Source organism: Belonocnema kinseyi, chromosome 2 (assembly GCF_010883055.1).
Source record: "Belonocnema kinseyi isolate 2016_QV_RU_SX_M_011 chromosome 2, B_treatae_v1, whole genome shotgun sequence".
Lineage (NCBI taxonomy): Eukaryota > Metazoa > Arthropoda > Insecta > Hymenoptera > Cynipidae > Belonocnema > Belonocnema kinseyi.
The window spans coordinates 107541594-107562744 of record NC_046658.1 but is presented as its reverse complement, the minus strand read 5'-3'; the positions used below and the strand labels follow the sequence as shown (position 1 = coordinate 107562744).

The following is a 21151-nucleotide window of genomic DNA, read 5'->3' as shown; positions in this document are numbered from 1 at the left end:
AAATATTTGAACACATGACACTTCTTTGACCAAAAAATAAAATTTCAATCCTAAAAGCCGATACATTAAAGACCAATATCATTAGCACACAAAATTACTAGCTGTATTTCAACCAAAAAGTCGATTTTTAAAACCAAAAAGTCAAATTTTTTCGAAGACAGCTGAATTTTCAATTCAAATAGTTGAATTTTCAAAAAAGTTAATTTTTAACCAAAAATGAAATAGTTAAATGTCCAGTTTAAAAAAATTACTATTCAACAGCAAAAAACGAATTATGTACCGGAAAAGATATTGTTAAATTTTCAATTAAAAATTTATTTCTTTAATGAAAAAAGAAACCAAATTGTTAAATTTTGAAGCTAAAAAAAGGAATTCTCTAAAAAAAACAGTTATAAAGTAGTTCCACTTGAAATCAAGTAGTTGATTTTTCAAAAAAAAAAAAAAAAAAAAGGAATGCTCAGGGAAACATCACAAGAAAGTAGCTAAATCATAAACGAAAACAGATTCTTTTTTAACCAAGCAGTTGCATTTCGACCAAAAGGAATGAATTTCCAAACGATAAAATTAATTTCATATGAAATTTTCAATGAAAATAATAAATCTTAAAAAAAGTGAATTTGTAAGAAAAAAGTTCAACATTCAACAAAATACTTGAACTTTCAACAAACAAGTAGATTTCTACCAAAAAGATGAATTATAAACAAAATACATGAATTTTTAATTAAAAGAGATGAGTTTTCTACCAAATAATTTAATTTTTCACTAAAAAAAAGATAAACCTTCAAACGAAAATAGAATAGTTAAATTTTGAGTAAAAAACAAAAAGAAATTTTTAACCGAAAACGAAACAAAGTTGGAACAAAACAGTTAAATTACTAATCATGTTAATCAAAGAGATGCATCAACAAAAATCAATTTTTAACATAGTACTTCAATTTCAACCAAGCATTTACATTTTTTATCAAAAAAGGATTTTTTTATTGCGTTCTATTAATTTAGTTCACATTCAAAGAAAAAATGAGAAATAGGTCAAGTTTCTTGAAAAAAAGAAAGGAAATAAGGATGTATCATCTAAATTAATAGTTAAATCATATAAATGTTCTGAAGGGGGGGGGGGGCAGAAATGTCACAGATCACCACAAGAGGGAGAAGTGATTCAAAACTCATTAAAAAAGCGTCACGTAATATGTGGACGTATCTTAACTTATATCATAAGTTCAATAATTAGTTTAGGAGATGAATATCATATTTTTATTGAACTAATGGCTAAAATTATTAAATCTTTTTACATGCTTATGAATTAAAAAAGAATTCCTTCGTCTCCAGAAGAGTTTATGAGTGAAAGCAGTGGTGTCTTATAAGTGCCTATCAAATCCACATGCGTATCTATGTATAATTGTCGACGTACATAAGACACTCAATTCGCTAAAGTGTATCACTCAGTGATGAGAGGACGTGCTAAAATATTGGCTCAATGAGAGCAGCTTTGACTGATGATTCGCAGAAATTCTTGCTTTTAACAGGAACAGCCATCAATCATTTTTGAAATATGTTAATACCATTTTTAGGCATGTTAGGATCCGAGTTTAAAATTTTTTATTCAATCCAATTCAATTTTTAACAATTACTTTGGATAAGTAATTTTTTGAACAAGAAAAAAAAGCGTTCTCAGTCCGGATTTAAATGGGGAACGCCACCATATATCAGTGGAATGATAACTAATTACGCCAGCAAAGTATCAACAGACCTGTTCTTGTTCTCCAAAGCAACTTTTATAGGAGTAATAAAATATTTCAAACATTATATTTAGATTTTACTCAAGTTCATCAGAAAAAATACAATTATCACAGTAAAAAGAAACGTGCAGTATGCCCCAGTAAAGGTAGCTTAGAGTTAAGGCTCCATCCATATACTGGCTTCCTGGTTCAAATCCGGGATAAGGTAAATTTTTTTCCTGTTCTTCAAAAAAATTATTTGTCCGAAGTAGTCGTTAAACAAAAAATTGTTAATTAATTAGGAACAACTAGAAAATTCGAACTGTTTTTGAATAAAAAATACGTGAGTTCATTGTACCGAATGAAAGTGATTTATACCCTCGATTTCAGGAAAAAGAGGGGTTCGTGAGCGGCAAGCTCACGTCTGCTGTGAGTCACACTTGCACTTTTAGGAAACTGCAAGCGGAATGTGCTCTGTGATTACCACAAAGGAAAAACATAATATAGGGTAGGGAGGCAGAATTCAGAGGAAAATTTCACGTTCCTTTTACAAAACAACTTTAAATTGAAAGTATTAAAAACTGAATTGAAAATTGAAAATCTTTTTTCAAGATGTGTATCGAAGTTTGGGTATCCTGTCAGGATAACACGAAAAAAAGAATGTTAAATATCACTTTTGGCCAATATAGAGAGGTTGAAAGTTTTTAAAAATTTTTAAATAAAATATTTTCTCTAAGTTTGCAAAAATTATGGGAAATTTTTTATGTGAACATTTTTCCATAAAAAAATAATATTAATCATAGTTTGGAATAAAATAATTTTTAACCGAGTAAGAATTTTTTGAAATACCAACAAAAATGAATTTTTTTTGTTTATTCTAACAGAAGAAACATACCGTTTCTTTATAAAGTGAAAAACATATTTGGAATTTTTTTTTAATTGAAATTTGAAATAAGTGTTCATTTAACCAATTCTAACAAAATATTTTGCCTGCACTTTAGAAAATTATAACTTGCTCAAAAAAGATATTTTCTGAAAAATAGTTTTATATTAATATTCTTGATCGAAAACTGCAAACATAAAAGATTCAAAATTTTAGAATTTTAGAGCATTAGCATTCCACACTAATAAACGTTAAAATTAGAAAATAAATAATTTAAAAATAAAACATTTAAGTTTGTATAATTTCAGATTCAAACTTTTAAAGTTGACAAATTAGTCATTTGAAGCATGTCAATGTAAACAGAAATTGAAATGGATTAATTGTAAAAATTAAACTATTAATACGCGGAAAAATTGAATTGTCAATTAAAAATGAAGACATATATTAGAAGATTGACATCATTCTGATTTAAAATGTGACCTTTGTGGTTCCATTAAATTGAAAACATATTAATTTGACTGGCATTAAGTTTAAAATATCCAGTTTAAAACATTTAAAAATTTGAAATAATCCAATTTTGATTTGCTAATTCTTGTCTGGTTTCGTTTTTGAGGCATGAATTAAAAAACTTCTTAATTATTCATTGTTTAAATTGTGAATTTGAAGTTATTATATTCTATAATAGTTCAATTTCAAATCAGTTTTCGTGTCAAAATGTTAGACTTCACTCTGACAGTCCCATGTCAATCAAATTTATAAAATTAGATACTTTTAAGGGAAAGAGAAAAATACCATTTAAGAAGAATAATCACATAAAAATACTTCAAAATGTTTAAGAGGAAATTCTTATTAAAAATGTTAAAGTAGTCCGCTTGCATCATTTTAAAACATGAACTATTATGCTCGTGAAACATTGCTTTGGCAATGAACAATAAACAAATATAAAACAAAATTTATATGGTTCGAATTTCAAATTTTTACAATTTTAATCTCTTCATATTAAAATTTCTAAAATTTTAAAGGTTTTAAGTTTAAAACATGCAATTTAGAACATTTTTAGAAGCATGGTTTCATTTTTAGGATATGAACTTATGCATTTTTTAACATATAAATAGTAAATTTAAAGTTATTATATACTATGATATTTAAATTTTTAATTCAAATATTAATTTTGAATTTGTGCTTGTAATTGGAAACGGTTTATTTTCCTAGGTTTGAAATTGAATTTTACAATTTGAAAGGTATCTAATTTTAAAAAATGAACTCGTGAGCGTTTCCATTTTGTAAGCGCGTAATATTAAAATTTTTTTATTTTGTAAGCATAAATGAAGACTGCTAATTTTTAAGTTGTGAAAGGCACAAATTTCAAATTGTAAAATAATAAAGGCTATATTGATATTGTACTTTTCTAAGTACATTAAATTCAAAATTAATCAATTTAAAACGCTCTGAGTAAAAAATGGGCTCATTTACAAATCATAGAAACAATCAGTTTTCAGTTAGCACTAAAACTGTTCACTGTTTAGGATTATGGGCATAAGAAAGAAAACTGTAAAATTTTTATGACCTCTTTGAAGGTGTACAATTTTAATTGTTTCCAACTTGCAGATTATTTTATTTTCAAGACTTAGAAATTAGATTGTTTTAATAATGAGAACAGATGTTTTAATAATGAGTACAGAACTAGATAAACAAAATCAAAATTTTTCAAAAGAGCGAAAAAAACGTGCTGCGGATTGAAATAAAAAATGTAATATTCAGCTCAAAGACAAAAAAAATACTTCCGATATATTGAGTTTCTGAATGAGGGTAGAAACGCTTTGATCTAAAAAAGTGAACCAATTCTGAGTAAATCGTCCAAGACTTTTGAGATTTAAATTTAACAAGTTTTGAACATCTGTTTTCGGTAACGATTGCCATTGTAACTTTTATTTTTTTACAAAAATAAAAACTTGCTCCCGCGATAAGAATTTTTTTCAATAAACGACAATAATTTCACAAAATATCATGAAGAGAAGAAAAAATCATTATTACGCTAAAAAGCTGCGCTAAAATTAAAAAAATTACATTGTATTAAAAAATGGAAATTCGAACAAATCCTTTTAGCACAATGTGTAATTGATTTTTTAAGAGTCTTTTATGGAGTAAACCCATTTTCGGAAAAAATGTTGGTTATCTATAGTTCTCTACTGCCACCCTTCAATTGTCGAATTAATTATGCTTCATTTAAAAAATTCCAATTTCAAAAGCATTTACTGATAATTTACACAGATATCAAAATAAAATAAGTAATAATTATTAATTATATTAAATGGAATGACTTGATAAGATGGACACATTTTCAAACTAGACTAGATTGACGGGTCCTGGCTGAGATATAAGATCAAGAGTGTTACTCTTAATTACCGTGAAGACCTTCAAGAGTCCCATGCTTTTTTTATTGGATAAATCAAGGGCAGTATTTAATTCTTTGTTCCCTGAACTTATACCATCACTGATTGATTAAAGATCTACTACGCCCACCAGGATTCCTCTACTGTATAATTATTCCCAAGTTTATTTTCTCTCTTGGAGCCGGAAGCTGGTATTACGAACGGCAAGAAAATATCGGGGAACCATTTCGTGATTCAAGATCGTAAAAAATATAAAAACCCTTAGGTCAAGTAAATTCGTATAATTTCTCAACATTATTCTCATCTGAAAATGTATTAAAAGTATCTTTCATTTTACACAATGTTATTAATTCTGTGTTCTCTCTACATTAAAAAGTACTTTCAAGATTTGTCATCAAAATAATGCCACTTTTCGACGTGTTCAAATGATAAGGTTCTACCTCGGGACATTTGCATGTTAAAGCTTCTATCTCATGTGTCTGAATAATGAGGGTCTATCTCTCCGTGGAAAAATTTCAAATTTTAGAGAAGGTTTAAACACTTTTCAGATACAAAGAATTTTTATTAGAGATAATTACACCTTCTTAATGTCACCGATGAATAAAATAATCAGTAATGGGTATTGGCTAAGTTACTTTTTAAAAGGAACTGGTTATCGTAATCACTTAAAAATGTATGTTTTTGTTAGTCACTTTTAATAATCAAAAGATCACTTTTTCATTCAATTAAAACGAAAAAACCAAGGATTTCTCAATTTTGTTGCATTTTTCAGTTCATTTACATTTTTTTTAATTCACCCTGAAAACTTATAAATTCGAAATTTTCATGATTTTAAATCAATTTGTTCTGAATTATTCGTGGCTTATCTTTATTTCGTATTAATTTGTACGAATTCTCTTGGATTCCCTTGAATTCTTCTAAATTTACTTCCATTTTACTGAAATCAGTCAAATGTTTTGGATTTTTTCAATTAATTTGAATTCGTTTGGAATTGACGAATTATTACTTCTGTATCCGGAATTTGTATACATTATTCTTAATTCATTTAGATTCTCTTGAATTTTTTAATTTACCGACAATTTTTTTCAATTCACGTAAATTCTTCTAAATTTAAATAATTGCACGCTCAGTTTGACAAAACTCATTGCATTTTTTTTAGTATCCCATGAATTGTTTTTAAACTAGCCGTTAAAATTGAAATAGCGAATATGAAAAAGTAATTGCAAAAGCAATCAAATTGATTGGTCGTAAAAAAACTTGTGAAATTTACTTAGAAATTAACAAAGAAAATAACGAGTTTCATTGTTACTGTATGTTACGTATTTACAAGATAAGTTCGTTACCATTGGTTCTATATCTTCTGAAATTCTAAAAAATTCCTTTAACCCCCAGGAAAATTTGTTTAAGCCCTAAAATATTTCAAATCCCTTAAAATCTTTTGAAATCCTGTAAAGCTATTTTAGGCTCTTTAAAGAACTTTGGTAGTTTTAAAACTACTTTGGAATCCCTTTAAATTATTGTAATCTATTAAAATTGTTTTGGAATCTTCTAAATTATTTTAACTTCCCTGAAACTTATTGTATCTTTAGAAAATTCTTTATATTTTAAGAAATACCATAAAATCGTTTAAATTATTTGATGTCCCTTCAAATTGTTGGAATCGATCAAAAATTCTGTGGAATCCTTAAAAACATTTTATGACCTTTAAAATTCTTTAAAATCTTTTGAAATTTCTTGAAACTTTTTAAAAGCTTTAGAAAATACCACAGTATCTTTTATAATATACTAAAATATTTCAAAGCCTTTGAAATCTTTTGCAATCCTTTAAAAACTGTTAAAAGCTGTTTAAAATTCCCTGGATGTTAGAAAAAATCCGAAAATATTTCAAATACTTCGGAACTTTTTTAAGTTCTTAAAATTTTCTTGGAATATTTAAAAATAGTCCAAAATAATAAAATTCTGATGAGTAAATTCTTTGAAATTTCTTAAAATACTACAAAATCCCATGCAATTACATGAGATCTGATGATATTTTCTAAAATCATAGACAATTTTTAAAAATACTTTGAGTGCTTTTAAAATCCCTCAAAATCAGTAAAACCCTTGGATATCTTCTCAAATCTCTTGGAATCTTTTAAAATAACTTACAACAGATCCTATAAAATTGTTTCATACCTCCCAAACTTCTAGAAAACTAACTAAAATTTTTTCAATTCTTCAAAAAAGCTTCAAACTTTGAAGAGCTTTAAAAAAATCCTTTCAATTTAAAAAACACTTTGAAATCATTCAAATTATTTAATATTCCTTCAAATTGGAGTAATAAAATGCAAATTCTTTGGAATCTTTTAAATATTTTAAACATTAAAAATTAAAAACTCAAAATACACTAAAATATTTTTAATTAGGTGAAATCTTTTGAAAACCCTTAAAATATTTTAAAGCTCTTTACAATTCCTTGGGAGTTTTAAAAATGACAATAAATCTTGAAAGTCCCGGAAAAACTTCAAATCCTTTTTAACTTTTGAAGGCTTTCGAAAATTTCTTGCAATTCAAAAAAAAATCTCTGAAACTCTTTGGAATTCCTTTAAATTATTGAAATCAATTAAAAGTTCCTTTGTGTATTTTAAAGTATCACTAAATCTTTCAAATTCTCTTTAAACCCTTTGAAGCTCTTGTAAATTTTTCGGAATATTTTTAAATATCATATAATCATTAAAATTCTTTAAAATTTCTTCAAATTATTGAAATGAATGGAAAATTCTCTGGCATATTTTTAAATATTCAAAAAACATTAAGACATTTTTTACTCCTTAGTAATACTTTGAAGTATTTGAAAATCTTTGAAATCCTACGAATTATTTCAATTCTTGTGAATAAATTCTTTGAAATATAGTAAAATGCCATAATATACTATTGAAAGTTTTTTGTATAAATTTTGAAATACTCAAAAACATTTTTATTTCTTTGAAACTTTTTCAAGCTCTTCAAAATTATTGGTAATTCCTAAATATACCCTAAAATGTTTTAAATACTTTGGATTCCCTTCTAATTATTGAAATCTATTAAAAATTCTTTAGAACATTTTAAAAGGCCCGAAAATAATGTAAATCCTCTGAAATCTTTCGAATCCTTTAAAACTTTTCTGTTCTTTAAATTCCCTGAGAATTTTTAAATATCCCCCAAAATCTTCAAAATAACTTGGATTCCCTTGCAACTTTTTTTAGCTATCTTAAAAAAGTGACTACAAAGTGATTTAAGAAAAAAAGTGACAGTATGGCAGTCCTGATTATCCTTGAAAGTCACTTGAAGGACGGCTCACAGAAATTCCCTGTCTTTTACCATTTTTCTTCAAAATCCCTGACCTATCCCTAATTCCCAGATTTTCCCTGACCTGCGACTACCCTGAGAGAATGAACTTCGATTTGTTTTGATAGAGATAGTTTCATCTGCTTAATGTCACCGATGACTAAAATAACAATATTTTGAAGATAAATAAATTCTTAATCTCCTGAATGTAGTATAATTTTGGATTTATGATTACCATTCTGCAGTTGTTGTTTTCCTCAGGCCTTTTTGGCAAGGGTCTTGATCGAAAAAGGCATGCGTCGCGCCCCTCTTTTTTTTCCTGCTCCTTTACCTTCTGGTCCTTCTCCTCCTCCTCCTTGTTCTCCGCCCCGGTGATTCTACGAGTACAAAATAGTATCACCGGTACCACACTGCACACACATCATGGCACTTAAATTGGTTACTATCGATCTATAAGTATCGATTTCAATCAAAACGGTAGGCCTATGTGACTTTTACGCCCTTGTAAAAAAAAACCGCGGAGGACAGAAATAATACCACGGCTCTCGCCGAGCGCGCGCGCCCTACTGAACCATGCTCATATTGCATGAGCCCTCCACTATCAGGGACGTAATAATCTCAGGCGCAAAGCCTTCTCCGAGATTAATAATAAAAACTGATTCCAAACTGGAAGATTTAATTGTATCCACAACCACCGAGACGGACAGATGGTCTAAATTAAATAAATTGTACTGTTTAGAAAAAAATAAAAAATTCTCGAAGTCTTTAATCTAAATTGATTAGGGGTGTAATAAAAATAATGTTGGTTAATAAAGATTTTTTACTAACTCGTTTCCATCCCTTGAGAGTGTAAGAGTAATCAAAGATGGGCGGAGGCCTCTTTTTTTGGTGATTTCGTTACATCACTGTGTGTAGCAGTCCGTCTTTGTTGTTCTCACTCGGGCCCTAGACGCTTGCGTCAAAGTTGCCGGTTCTTTTGGGACTTTAAACGAACAGTCATCGTGCGGTGAACTCCAGAGGTATATTGTCTGTTGGTCACGGTGAGACACCTCCTTATGCCCGATTTCGACGTCTTATGGTGGTATTATGTTTTCTTGACACTTCTGCCCCGATCAACGTCGGTGTAAGTGGAGGGAAAGTTATTGATCTCTGTGAGAGGGGATACGTTTATGGGGGATGATGGGGGTTGGCGCGCTTGCGTATCGGGACCTACGTTCGATAAGGGAGTAAGATGCACGCGCGTGCACGTGCACTTTTTATTTCAATTTGCCGGCCGGTTCTGACAGACCCTTCAGATGCTTTAGACTTGAATGAAAGGCTTTTCAATGCCTATTCATGTAGATTGTAGGAGGTATAGTAGGCAATATTGCTAGTTTCGAGCGAACTCCACACGAGCTACATACATATCTAACCGCCAAAATTGGCGAGAAAGATTGCTATTTTGAGAACCTGATCTATGGAGAATAGATGACGTATAGTTTTTCTTATTTTTTGTTAAGTGCTGAGTTTAGGGATAGTCACTACTAATGAAATTTGTGGCCGACTGAAAAATCTTATCGAATTTTAAAATTTCCGGGTTATAATATCCCGACAGAAAATTCCCGAATTTATCAAATTAAAACAAATATTATTTTTTTTAAATTTAAAATAATAATTGAAAAAATATATTTCTGGATGCATTTTTTTCAATTATTGTTATTTCAAATTCGAACAATAATTTACGAATTCTAAGCGTGGCAAATAAATTTTTCTAATTAAAATATTTGATAAATGTATTTTTATTAAATAAGTATTATTTATAAAAAAATTCATTGTTTAAATTTGGGAATTTTTTAGTTCACATATTCTATAATTCGGCAATTTTTTGTCGGGAATTTTCAAATGGAATAATATTATAAACTGTTTAAAATTTTATCGGAGGACTGAATAATCCCTATGAATAAAATTTCGACACTGTCAAATTCCTAATTTGGAAAATTTCAGAGTAATAAAATTCCTGAATTGGAAATTTCTAAATAAATAAATCCTGATTTGGAAGATTCACGAATAATTAGATTCCTGAATTTTAATATTCCCGAATAAAAAAATTACCAGAATAATAAAATTCCCGACAGATAGTTGCCTAAATATAAAATATCTAGCTAGAAAAATTAAAAATAACATTGTTATTTTTAATTCAAGCAATAATTTAAGAACTTTAAACAATAAAAATAATTTTGTAATAAAATATTTGATTTAGTATTTTTAATTAATAAATAATATTTACACAAAAATTTTAATGGCTTAAATTTGAGAAATTTTAATTCGGATATTCTATATAATTCAGGAATTTTCTGTCGGAAATTTTATTATTCCCGATTTTTCAAACACGGTAATATTACAAACTATAGGAATTTTTGTTTAATTGATTTTAAAGGTTTTTAACAGCTCTCTAGGTATTTTAACAAATTTTTCAGTATTTCAGGGAAAATCATTTTATTTCATATAATTTAATTGAATTTTATAATATTGTAATGCATTTCAAAGAATTTATTCTCAAAAATTGAGAGATTTAATAAAACCTCAAATATTTTACATAATTCAAAAATAAAAAGAAAAAAAAGTGATTTCAAATATTTCGGATACAATTAAAGATTCAAAAGAGTTTTTAAGATTTTAATCTATTTAAAAATTTGTTAAAGAATTTTCAATTGAGTTAAAAATTTAAAGGGATTTCATAGAAATAAAAACAGTTAAGGTATTTTTTTAATTTCAAGGGATTTTTGAAAGGTTTAAAAAATTGCAAGGCATTTCAAAAGATTTTTATGAATCTGAAATATTTGAAGGTATTCAGCGTATTATGATTTCAGGAAATATAAATTTCCCTCGAGTTTCACTTATTATTATAATATTTTAAGGCATTACAATTAATGTATTCACAAGAAATAAGCGATTTCGCAGGGTTTCAAAGATTTGAAGAGATTTTCAAATATTCTTTGCAATTAATTTGGGATTCGCCTTGAATTCTTATTAATTTAACCTGAATTATTTTTAATTCTTTTTAATTCCTGAGAATTCTCCTACATTTTTTACTTCAACTGAATTCTTCTAAACTTACTCAATTCTACTGAATTCAATGAATTTTTTGTCTTGTGAACTTATCTTGAATTCTTAGACATGTTATCAAATTCTTTTGAATTCCCTTGAATCTAACAAAGTCTTGTGAACCAAATTCTTCTAAATTCAAAAGCACATTAGTCGCATTAGTAATGCACATTAGACACTTTTTGGGCAAGAAATTAGTCACTTTAGTTTGCTTTCTTCAAGTAAATTAAGCGGTGGCTTCCCTGAGAATCATTAAATATAAATCTTGGATTTTAAACTTAAATTTTTCTTATCCTGGAGATTAATTGTAAATCAGATATTCCTTTTTATATCTACATAGAGAGCCGTTGTTTCCAAGAATCGCACCCGCAGCTCTATATGGTCGGTTGCACTGTCTAACCCTAAGGCGCATACCAGAAATGCGTACAAGCGAGATATATCATCATCAAACATGATTCTAAGATGCGCCATCATTTGAATGAATTTCCAGTTCGCTTTTTCCTCATGGTGTAGCACAGGCCTGATCAGCGAGGAGAAACTTACTCAAATTCCAGATAGCCCATTTCCATCACCACTTCTCTCTGCTCTTATTAGAGATCGTCCATAAACTACGTTACAAATTTGAGGGGGGGGGGGGGGGGGGGCCATGCCAAAAACTACATTATTTTTGGTTAGGGGAGAGGCTCCAGTTAAAATAACGTTACGAATTTAGATAACGTTTAGTACGTTTCTTGACGATCAATTAATAAAAACTTGCGATTTCTTAGAAAAATATCCCTAAACCGTTACACTTCAATAATAAGTTGATGAGCTTAAAAATTTCACCAGACTCTCGTTTAAGGATCCCACGGTTTAGGGAATCCCAGAACTGCTGGCCCACGCAGTTTCTCAAGTCGTGGAGTCGAGGGAAGTTTGTCAATCATGCGTCACCACCAGTAGCGGAGCGATAATGGCGGGCAATACACTGAGCGAATAAATGCTTTAGCTGTCAACGAGGCTAATTGGGACAATAAGGTTAAAAATTATGAGTATCTATTGCCTGTTTACTGCCTGTTTACGTTTGGAGTCCCCCAATTTAGGATTAAAGCTATTTGAAGGCTACCCCCGACACTGATCTTAAGCCGGGGTTTTGGTGTATATTCAAATTTAATATTTGGCACACTTTTCTATGTTCCTTCTTGTTTCTTCTTTTTCCCTTTTTGAAGAATAACTGTTTGCTCTCCGATTTTCAAGAAATTTCCCCCTTTACTCGGTTTCTTTTCCAAATTTTTTTTTTTTAATTCTACTATTTGGTTAAGAATTTAATTATTTAGTTGAAAATTAAACTATTTTGTTGAAAATTCATCTTTTTTTAATGAAAATCGGTGGTTTCTACTTCAAAAGTACAATTATGTGAATTAAAATTGATCTTTTTTAGCTGAAAATTTATATATTTTGTTAAAAATTAGACTTTTTGGGTAAAAAATTTAAATTAATTAAAATTACTTAGAAATTCATCTTCTTCGTTGAAAATTCATCTCTTTATTTAAAAATTTAAAAATTAAACTATGTTGACTACTTTGTTAAAAGTCGATTTTTTGCAAAGATGCATAATTTGTGGTAAAAATTCATCTTAAGAATGGTAATTTTACCTGATTCTTCTTAAACTAAAAATATTATTAAAATCATTTCATTTTTGTTGGAAAGTTATATTTTCAATTGAAAAATGATCTTTTCTATTTGAAAATTCAACTATTTGTTTAAAAATGCATATATTTTATTGAAGATTATACTATTTTGCTGAAAATTCGTCTTTTTTATTCAGTTTCACTGTTCTTTATTTCAAATTAAAATGGTTTATTCTATTTGATAGAAAATTCCGCTGTATGATTAAAAATGAAACTATTTTAAAAATGAACTTCGTATACAATTAATTTTATTGTTAAAAAATTAATGTCTTGCGGAAAATATAACTGTTTTGTGGAAGAATTATCTTTTTAGTTGAGATGTCATCTTTTTAGGTATAAAATTAATCTTCTTTTCTAAACATTAAAAGTTTTTAACTGCGGATTTAAATATTTTGTCAAAAATTGCCTTTTTTATCAATTCAGCTGGTAAAAAATTGGTTTACTTTTTGTAGAAAACTAATGAACTGAACTGTGCTGGATTAAAAATTCAACTTTTCTGTGAAAAATTTAATTATATTGTCGAAAATGCAACTATTTTTAAAAGTATTCTTTGAGGTCGAAAATTCCATTCATTGCAGAGCAACGCATTAGAAGCGCGAAAAAAACGCAAATCAAACGTGAACCACGTGTATAGCCATAGGTTTCTTTACTTTCAGGGGGCGGGGAGAACACAATTTTAAACGAGGGGGTACGGGAGAAAACTCATATCCGCATTTGAGTTGTTTCAATGAAAATTCCTGGAATTTCTCATTGTTGGAAAGGCCTGGTGCAGCTAATTGCAACGCATTAAATTTGCTATCATGCCAAAGCGATAGAAGGCGGTAAAGCGAACACTTATTCAGCTGATGAAGCATCCTTCCTTGAAGTGAGCTAACGTCTCACTTCATTCAGTCCAGCTGTCTAGTTATTTATTTTTTAATTATAAGCTTATCTCATTCATTTTAATTAAATCAATAATGATTATTTATAAATATGTTATGAGTTTTAATTGTTAAATTAATGAATTTCAAATAGGTCAGCAAATGTTTAAAGAAATTTATCTAACTGATATTGTTTATATTATCCTAAGAATTTGACTATAGTAAGTTTGCCTTACAAATGTCCCTAAAAAGAGATTTAAGAACAAATAAATAGACTAAAAGCAATTATGTGGCAGTCCTTATTGTTCTTCATAGTTGCTTAAAGAACTTCTTACAGAAATTCCCTTATTTCGCCATTTTTTTGTAAAATCTCTGACTTTCCTTGAAGAACCAAATTCCCTGACCTTTAGCGAAATAGATTCATTCAAGTCAAGATTATTCATCGTTTTTGAATTTACAAGACAGGAAGCTCTTGCCTATTTCAAGAGCCTTCAAATGTAAATATTTGCTTATTTCAAGGTTGGAGGGGCCCCCACCTTTACTGCGAGTCGTCGCGTGATTTTTGGAAAGCGACGTTCAAAGGCTGTCCAATATAACATTTTTTTGAAATAGTACAATTTTCCAACTGAAAATCAATATAATAGAATCAAAAAATGACTCAAATATTTCGTGAACTCTTGAGTATTGTGGAATGAGGTCACGATCATGCTATGATATGTGAAGATGTCAAGAAGGTTAGCATAGTGGGTACATCTTGACAAATATTACTATTCGTACATTTATGATTTACTATTACGTTTAGAATATTTTCTTGAAAAAGTCGTATGCATTCCCATGATGTTATGCTAAAATACTCAATTCAATCTAATGAGGGTTTTCCGCTCTTCAAAACTCTTTTTGATTGGTCAGCCCCTGACGTGGGCGAGACCATACAGGGACTGTACACTGAAATCTCGGTTTACCTGGCAACTCGGGAGAGTTCCGGGCAAATCGAGAGTCATAAAATCTCAAGTGCAGGTACAAAGTCTGGTATCAATCGGGAGGACGAGCTAAACTCGAAAGCCGCCACTTAAACCGAGAGCGATTAAATCAAGATTTCAGTGTATAGATAAACCAGCATATATTATCTTTGATCTAGCTGCAAATATTGTTAGAAGCGAACTAACGATATTAGTCAAACCTTTCAAGCCGAGATTTTTGGCAGAATTGATTAAAAATATTATTATTATTAATGGATCACATAAAGAAATAGGGCGCTAATGAAATATGATTAATTTTAACAGAGGTTTGAAGTTTATAACTGATTTAACAGTTTACAGACCTCGGACTCAGTTCAGAGATCAAAAATAGTGTAAATATTTTTAAAGGATTAAAAATGAATTTTAATTTTTATTTAAAATGTTATTCTTTAGCCTATAAATAACAAAATTGCTATTTATTTACTGCAGGTTTTTTTCTTTTTTTTTTCTTTGAAATGCAAACTGAATTGATAGCACTCAATAAGAAAATGCAACTATTTTTGGAGTAAAAGTTATTTTCTTGCTTGTTAAAAAATCTACTATTAAATTTTTGGTTGTCAATTTTTTTTTTTTTTATTTGAAACTTTATCTCTTATGTACAAATATTACATTTTTGGTTGCAAAGGAATATGTATCTGTTGAAAAGTAACTTTTTTGTTAGAACTTCAACGTTTTTGTGGAAAATTTGCATTTTTGGCTTAAAAAATAAACAATTTAATAACAAATGAACCAAATTCAACTGGTTGAAAATTTATGCATCTTGGTGAAAATTCACTTTTTTTTAATAATATACATTTTTTAGTTTGTTAAAAATAAAACTATTTGTTAAAAAATTAATCTGTTCTATAGTTGTGGATTCAAGTAGTTAAAAGTGAATGGTTTTTAGTATAAATTTAACTGTGTGTTGAAAATTTAACTACTTTATGTTTGTGTGAAAAATTGATCTCTTTAATTTCAAAATTCAATTATTGAGTTAAGCAGTTTTAGAAACGAAAAAGTGAGAACTAAAAATAATCAAATAAAATTTGGATTAACATTGCATTCACTGTTTAAACTTTTTAGTAAACATTTTCAGTGATTTGTTTAAAATTGGTCTTTTCGGTAAAAAATTAATGTTCTTGTTTGAAAATTCAACTACGTGCTTACAAGTTTATGTATTTTTTTGAAAATTCTTATTTCATGGTATATAATCAATCTTCTTGTTTGAAAATGCATCTGTTTGGTTTAAAATGTACGCATTTTATGAGGAATTCATATTTTGTGCTAGGAAATTTGAACTATTTTGTAGAAAACTCATCTTTTTGGTTAACCATTAAACTATTAAATTTTTTATTGAGAATTCATCTTTAGTATTATCTTTCTGTATTTTTCTTTGTTTGCACTAAAAAAAATGTATTATATAGTATTATGAAGTAAATGAATCTTGATTTCTTCTACGAAACGTCTACTATAAGAACTGGAATTTCAAATTATATAGAGTGGAAGATAGATGTGGGTAACTGATATTCACTCAGCTGATATATTCAGTAATCGTACGAGGTTCTCAATTCTATTTTATTAAAGCGATGGAATCAGCAATCAAAATGATTCGTTTCTTGCTCCTTTTCTAAGAGTTCAATTCACTTTATAGGAGATTGTAAAATCAATTCAAAATAGTGATCTATCATAATTCATCATAAACCAGATATTTAGTAGAGTCGGAAACTACGTATTACACTATACGGCAGAAACACATCGTAAAATACGTCGGAAACGACAAAGGATCAGACGACATATTATAAATAATAAATGATAAATGATAAATAATAATTAATAAATAATGAATAATAAACAATAATTATTAAATAATAAATAATTCATCATAAAACGTAGGAATTTACGTAGGACACTACGTTACAAAACGACGTCGTAAAGTTCTTCAGAAACGATGTAGGATCAGACGTCGTAAATTACGTCAGAAATTGGGATAGTAAACGGTGTAGCATAAGGCGTAGTTTTCTACGTTGTTTACTACGTCGTTTCCCACGTAGTGACGAACCTCATTTGAGACGATATGTTTTAATATAAAAATTTGGTTATATAGTTGTTTTTTATTTTAAAAAAGGCTTGAATTTGACAAAAAAAGTTCATACATTATGAAATCAATTCAAAAATGCGAATTATTATCATTCAAAATAATTCAGATATCTAGGCCAGTCCCTATTCATAATTCCGACGTCATAAACTACGAAACTATCTACTACACTACGCCAGAAAACATAGTAAAATACGTCGTTTCCGACGTAGGATCAGACGTCGTAAACTACGTCACAAACTGGGATTGTGAATGACGTGCGAAGAGTTTTTTTTTTTTATTTCGAAAAAAGGTCCGTGAATTTCACAAAAAAGTTTGTAGGTTGTAAAATCAATTGAAAACTGCAAATTATTATAATATGTCCTAAATGAGATATTTAGTCAAGTCCCTATTCAAAATTAGACGTCGTAAACTAATTCATAAACTATGTAGGACACTACGTCAAAAACGACGTCATAAAGTATGTAGGAAATGATGCAAACAAAGTGTAAATAATTGGTTTTTTATTTTTAAAAATGCCTTAAATTTCACAAAAATAGGACCTAAATTGCAAAATCAATTTATAACTGTAACTCATCATAATTTATCATGAATAAGATATTTAGTCGAGTACCTATTCAAAATTCTAACGTCGTATATTACGTCATAAACTACGCAGGAAACTACGTAGTACAGTGCGTTAAAAAAGACATCCTAAAGTACATCGGTACGACGTAGGACCAGCAGTCTTAAATTAATTCGGAAATTGGGATAGTGTTAGTAAAGTCTCTATTTAAAATTCAGTGAAAACAAATGTTTGTCTCTAATGAGTCATAAAAGAGGTAGTTTAGAAATATAATTTTGAATTGTGAATCTTTTTTATGTTCTGTTTGCACTCAATTATTTACCAGAAAGTAGACATCATCTCGACCTAAAATAAAAAAATGTAAGTAGAGACGCTACCACAATCCGTTCCAATCTTCAGGTTTGATCATGAATATTTCAAGAGTTCTTTTAATTGAGGGGAAATAATTCTTACCTCAATTTCTTGAAAGAAATCCTTCAATTTAAATTTTTGTATGAACAATGTTTTAAATATTGGCAATTTTATAAACTTATAATTTTGTTTTTTGATTGTTATTTTTCCTACTTGGAAAATGAAATAATCTTAATAGGTTAGTTAAACCACAAAAAAAATTTGGTGAAAATAGTTACACTTTTTTAAAAAGGGCTTTAAATTTTATAAAAAGTACGCATATTGTGAAACTAATTGAAAACTACGATTTACCATAATTAAACATGAATCCAATATTTAGTTGAGCCCCTGATGAAAATTCCGATGCCGTAAATTACGTCATAAACTACGTGGGAAACGATGTCACAAAATACGCCGAAAGCATCGTCTCCGATGTGGTTTCAGACGAAGTTTACGACGACGTAGGAAACTACGCAGAAAACTACGTCAGAAACGACGTCGTAAAATTCGTCGGAAATTACGCAGTATCAGATGTAGTGTAAAACGTAATTTAATATTACATCATTTTTTACGGGTTTCCTAAGTATTTTACGTCAGAATTTTCAATGTGGATATTCAGTTTCATCTCATTTCAATTTCTTTGCTACCTTCAAAATATGACTTCTTGTTCTTAATCTGACGTAATGAAAAGAGGTTCCCTAATTTTTTTATAATTACTACTTATTTGTAGTCATTTTTTACTACAATTTTAGTGAAATGTTAAAAAATACTAAATGATACACAACTGATAATTAGTAGAAATGTGTACTAAATTAAATTAGTGACAATTTGTTTTTTTTATAGAAATTGCGAGACTCCTTATTTTTAAGAGTTTCTCTTCGAAACTAAAAGGTTGATTAAATCCAGTAAGATATGGAAACTTTTACATTGTTTCTCCCTTTTATTCTGTTTTGCAAGAATCTCGAGATGATAGACTCTCATATGCGAGTGAGCTCAACATTATTTTGATGGTAAAGATCAAGAGAAACCGGTTCGTACTCCAGCGGTTCTATTATATTCTCACTCTCTAGTTGTAAAGCTCTTTGTAGATAATTCATAAGTCACAGCTCAGGGATTTCGAGTGCATCAAATTATCGTTAGAATAAAAACATTTCTATGCTTCTTTTTTGCTTAAATAATTAAAGTTCATGGACCGCACGAAATCCAACAAATAATTTTTGTTACTTAGCTTAATTTCAGTTAATTAGCTAAAGTTTTTTTTATTGATCAGAGGTCGAAAATCTCATCTGGCAAGAAACTTATTCGGTAAAAAGGTCCTCTGGGTATCTTCAAAATTTGCATATATTATAATTCAAAATACATTCGTTAATACTTGCTTCTTGGACGATTTTAATCTCGATTTTAATTTTAAGCGAACTTTCACATTTCATGTCTATTCTAAAAAAGTAGAACTATGATGTTTTCTTAAAATAAATTTGAAAATCTGTTCTTGTTCTAAAAACTCTTTTATGTATAACAAAATCGAAAATTCCAATTAAAAAAAAAGCGTTTATTTCGAAACAGTTAATTAATTGTTTAATTTCCTACTAGAATTAAAATCAACTTTTTCATGAAAACATTTTTAAATGATGCACCCTGCAATTATTCCTTCATTGAAAAAAGTAAAAGCCTATTTTTTCCGTTTCCGGTCCAAAAAAGATTGAAAATGTAAGAAAATACTGAATTTTTTAACAATATAATATTAAAAACCTTTGAAGCATTTTCATAAAAAATACTTTCCAATTTTTTCTTTTTCCAAGAAAAAAAGTGTTTATATATTGCTGAAGGCCATTAACAAATGAAAATTACATTCAATACATGAAAATATTATAGTTTATAAAAAAAAGGGATATATACGGTTTCTCGGTGTCAAATTTTCCATATATTTTAAACTGCAGTATTTACAAATTTTACTGTCAATTTTATCCAGTTTCAAGTTCTTATCAGACTAACTGTCTCTGCAACACATTTTCAGTCTCGAGCCGTGATTCTTCCAAAAGTTTACCTTTCATATCTTTGGATTTATTATACATTTACAAGAAAAAATAAATTTCTGAATTTTTTAAAGATTATTAAATTTTTCAAATACCTACAGCAACACCTAAAAATTATGTTACAGAAAAAGAAAAAATACAGGCTAACTGTTTTCTGAATTAAATAATTACACGAATAACACAGCACATAGAATAATATAATACTCATAATAATTACATTAAATCTATTTTAATATAAAGAAGTTGCGTTTTGCAAATACTTTAGATTTAAATATTTAAAAAATTACATTACCAGAAAGTGTGCTCCTAATACACAATTGGAATATTTGGATCAAAAATATGTTAAAAGTAACATTTTACGATAGAATACATTTATTTTTAGCATGCTATTATGTGAAACTGAGATTCAGTTAATTAAATTTATATTAAAATGTTGAAAATTGCCTTCACAATTACTGGACGAAAGGTCACGATTACGAGGCCGTTCACCATTTTTTTTTTTTTTTTTTTGAAAAAGAACAAGTTTCTGGGGTTATCTTAAAAAATGTGAACTGAAAAGTTGATTTTTCTTATTAGTACAGTTTTGAATATTTTTAAATTTATGTAATAAAAAATCAGGTTTTAAAGTCTTCAAAGATTTGTAATACTTACCCGATTCCTACCTTACCGATGTTGGTTTGCAACAACTAACGTCCACACGAATTAAGATGTGAAGTTCAAAATTCAGAAAATTTTATAAAAGGCACTAAGGAACGTTTTAATGGTATACAAATTTTGGGAATACTTAAAAAAATCTCCTACATTTTTAACTCGATACCTTAATTGATACGGATATAAGTTGCTGTCAAAAATGTCAGTAAAATAGGAATCGGTTCCTACCTTATCGTCACTTTTGTGGATCATGCACAGTTAGTTGATTCACTAACAAAAACAAATTTCAAAATAAATAAGTTTTATATGCCCTTGTGACTTTAAAACATATTTGAAATAAAAGCTATAAATATTAGTCTAAATATTACAGCTAATATTTTTTTAAAGTTCTTTTTGTAACATTAATATCACTTTAAGGTGGCTTGGGCGTTTGGTGCCGTACAATGTGGGGGGCACTGTGGGGGCTATCTATCATGCGATCAGTCTTTATTTGAATTTTATTGATATACGC

The 21151-nt window shown here is 28.6% G+C and overlaps 1 protein-coding gene across 2 annotated transcripts in view; it reads right to left on the bottom strand.

The window, feature by feature from the left end:
• Positions 1-21151, bottom strand: part of LOC117168102 (breast cancer anti-estrogen resistance protein 3) — a 45706-nt gene that overhangs the window by 10590 nt on the left and 13965 nt on the right. The window contains exons 1-2 of one of the 2 annotated variants that reach the window (XM_033353480.1): positions 9126-9374; positions 8533-8674 (exon numbers count right to left, since the gene is read on the bottom strand). In XM_033353480.1, the coding sequence (XP_033209371.1) occupies positions 8533-8535 (3 nt within the window). In that variant the 5' untranslated portion in view covers positions 8536-8674; positions 9126-9374. Of the gene's footprint in view, positions 1-8532; positions 8675-9125; positions 9375-21151 lie in introns of those variants that run through there. The other variant, XM_033353479.1, reaches the window with a different exon arrangement.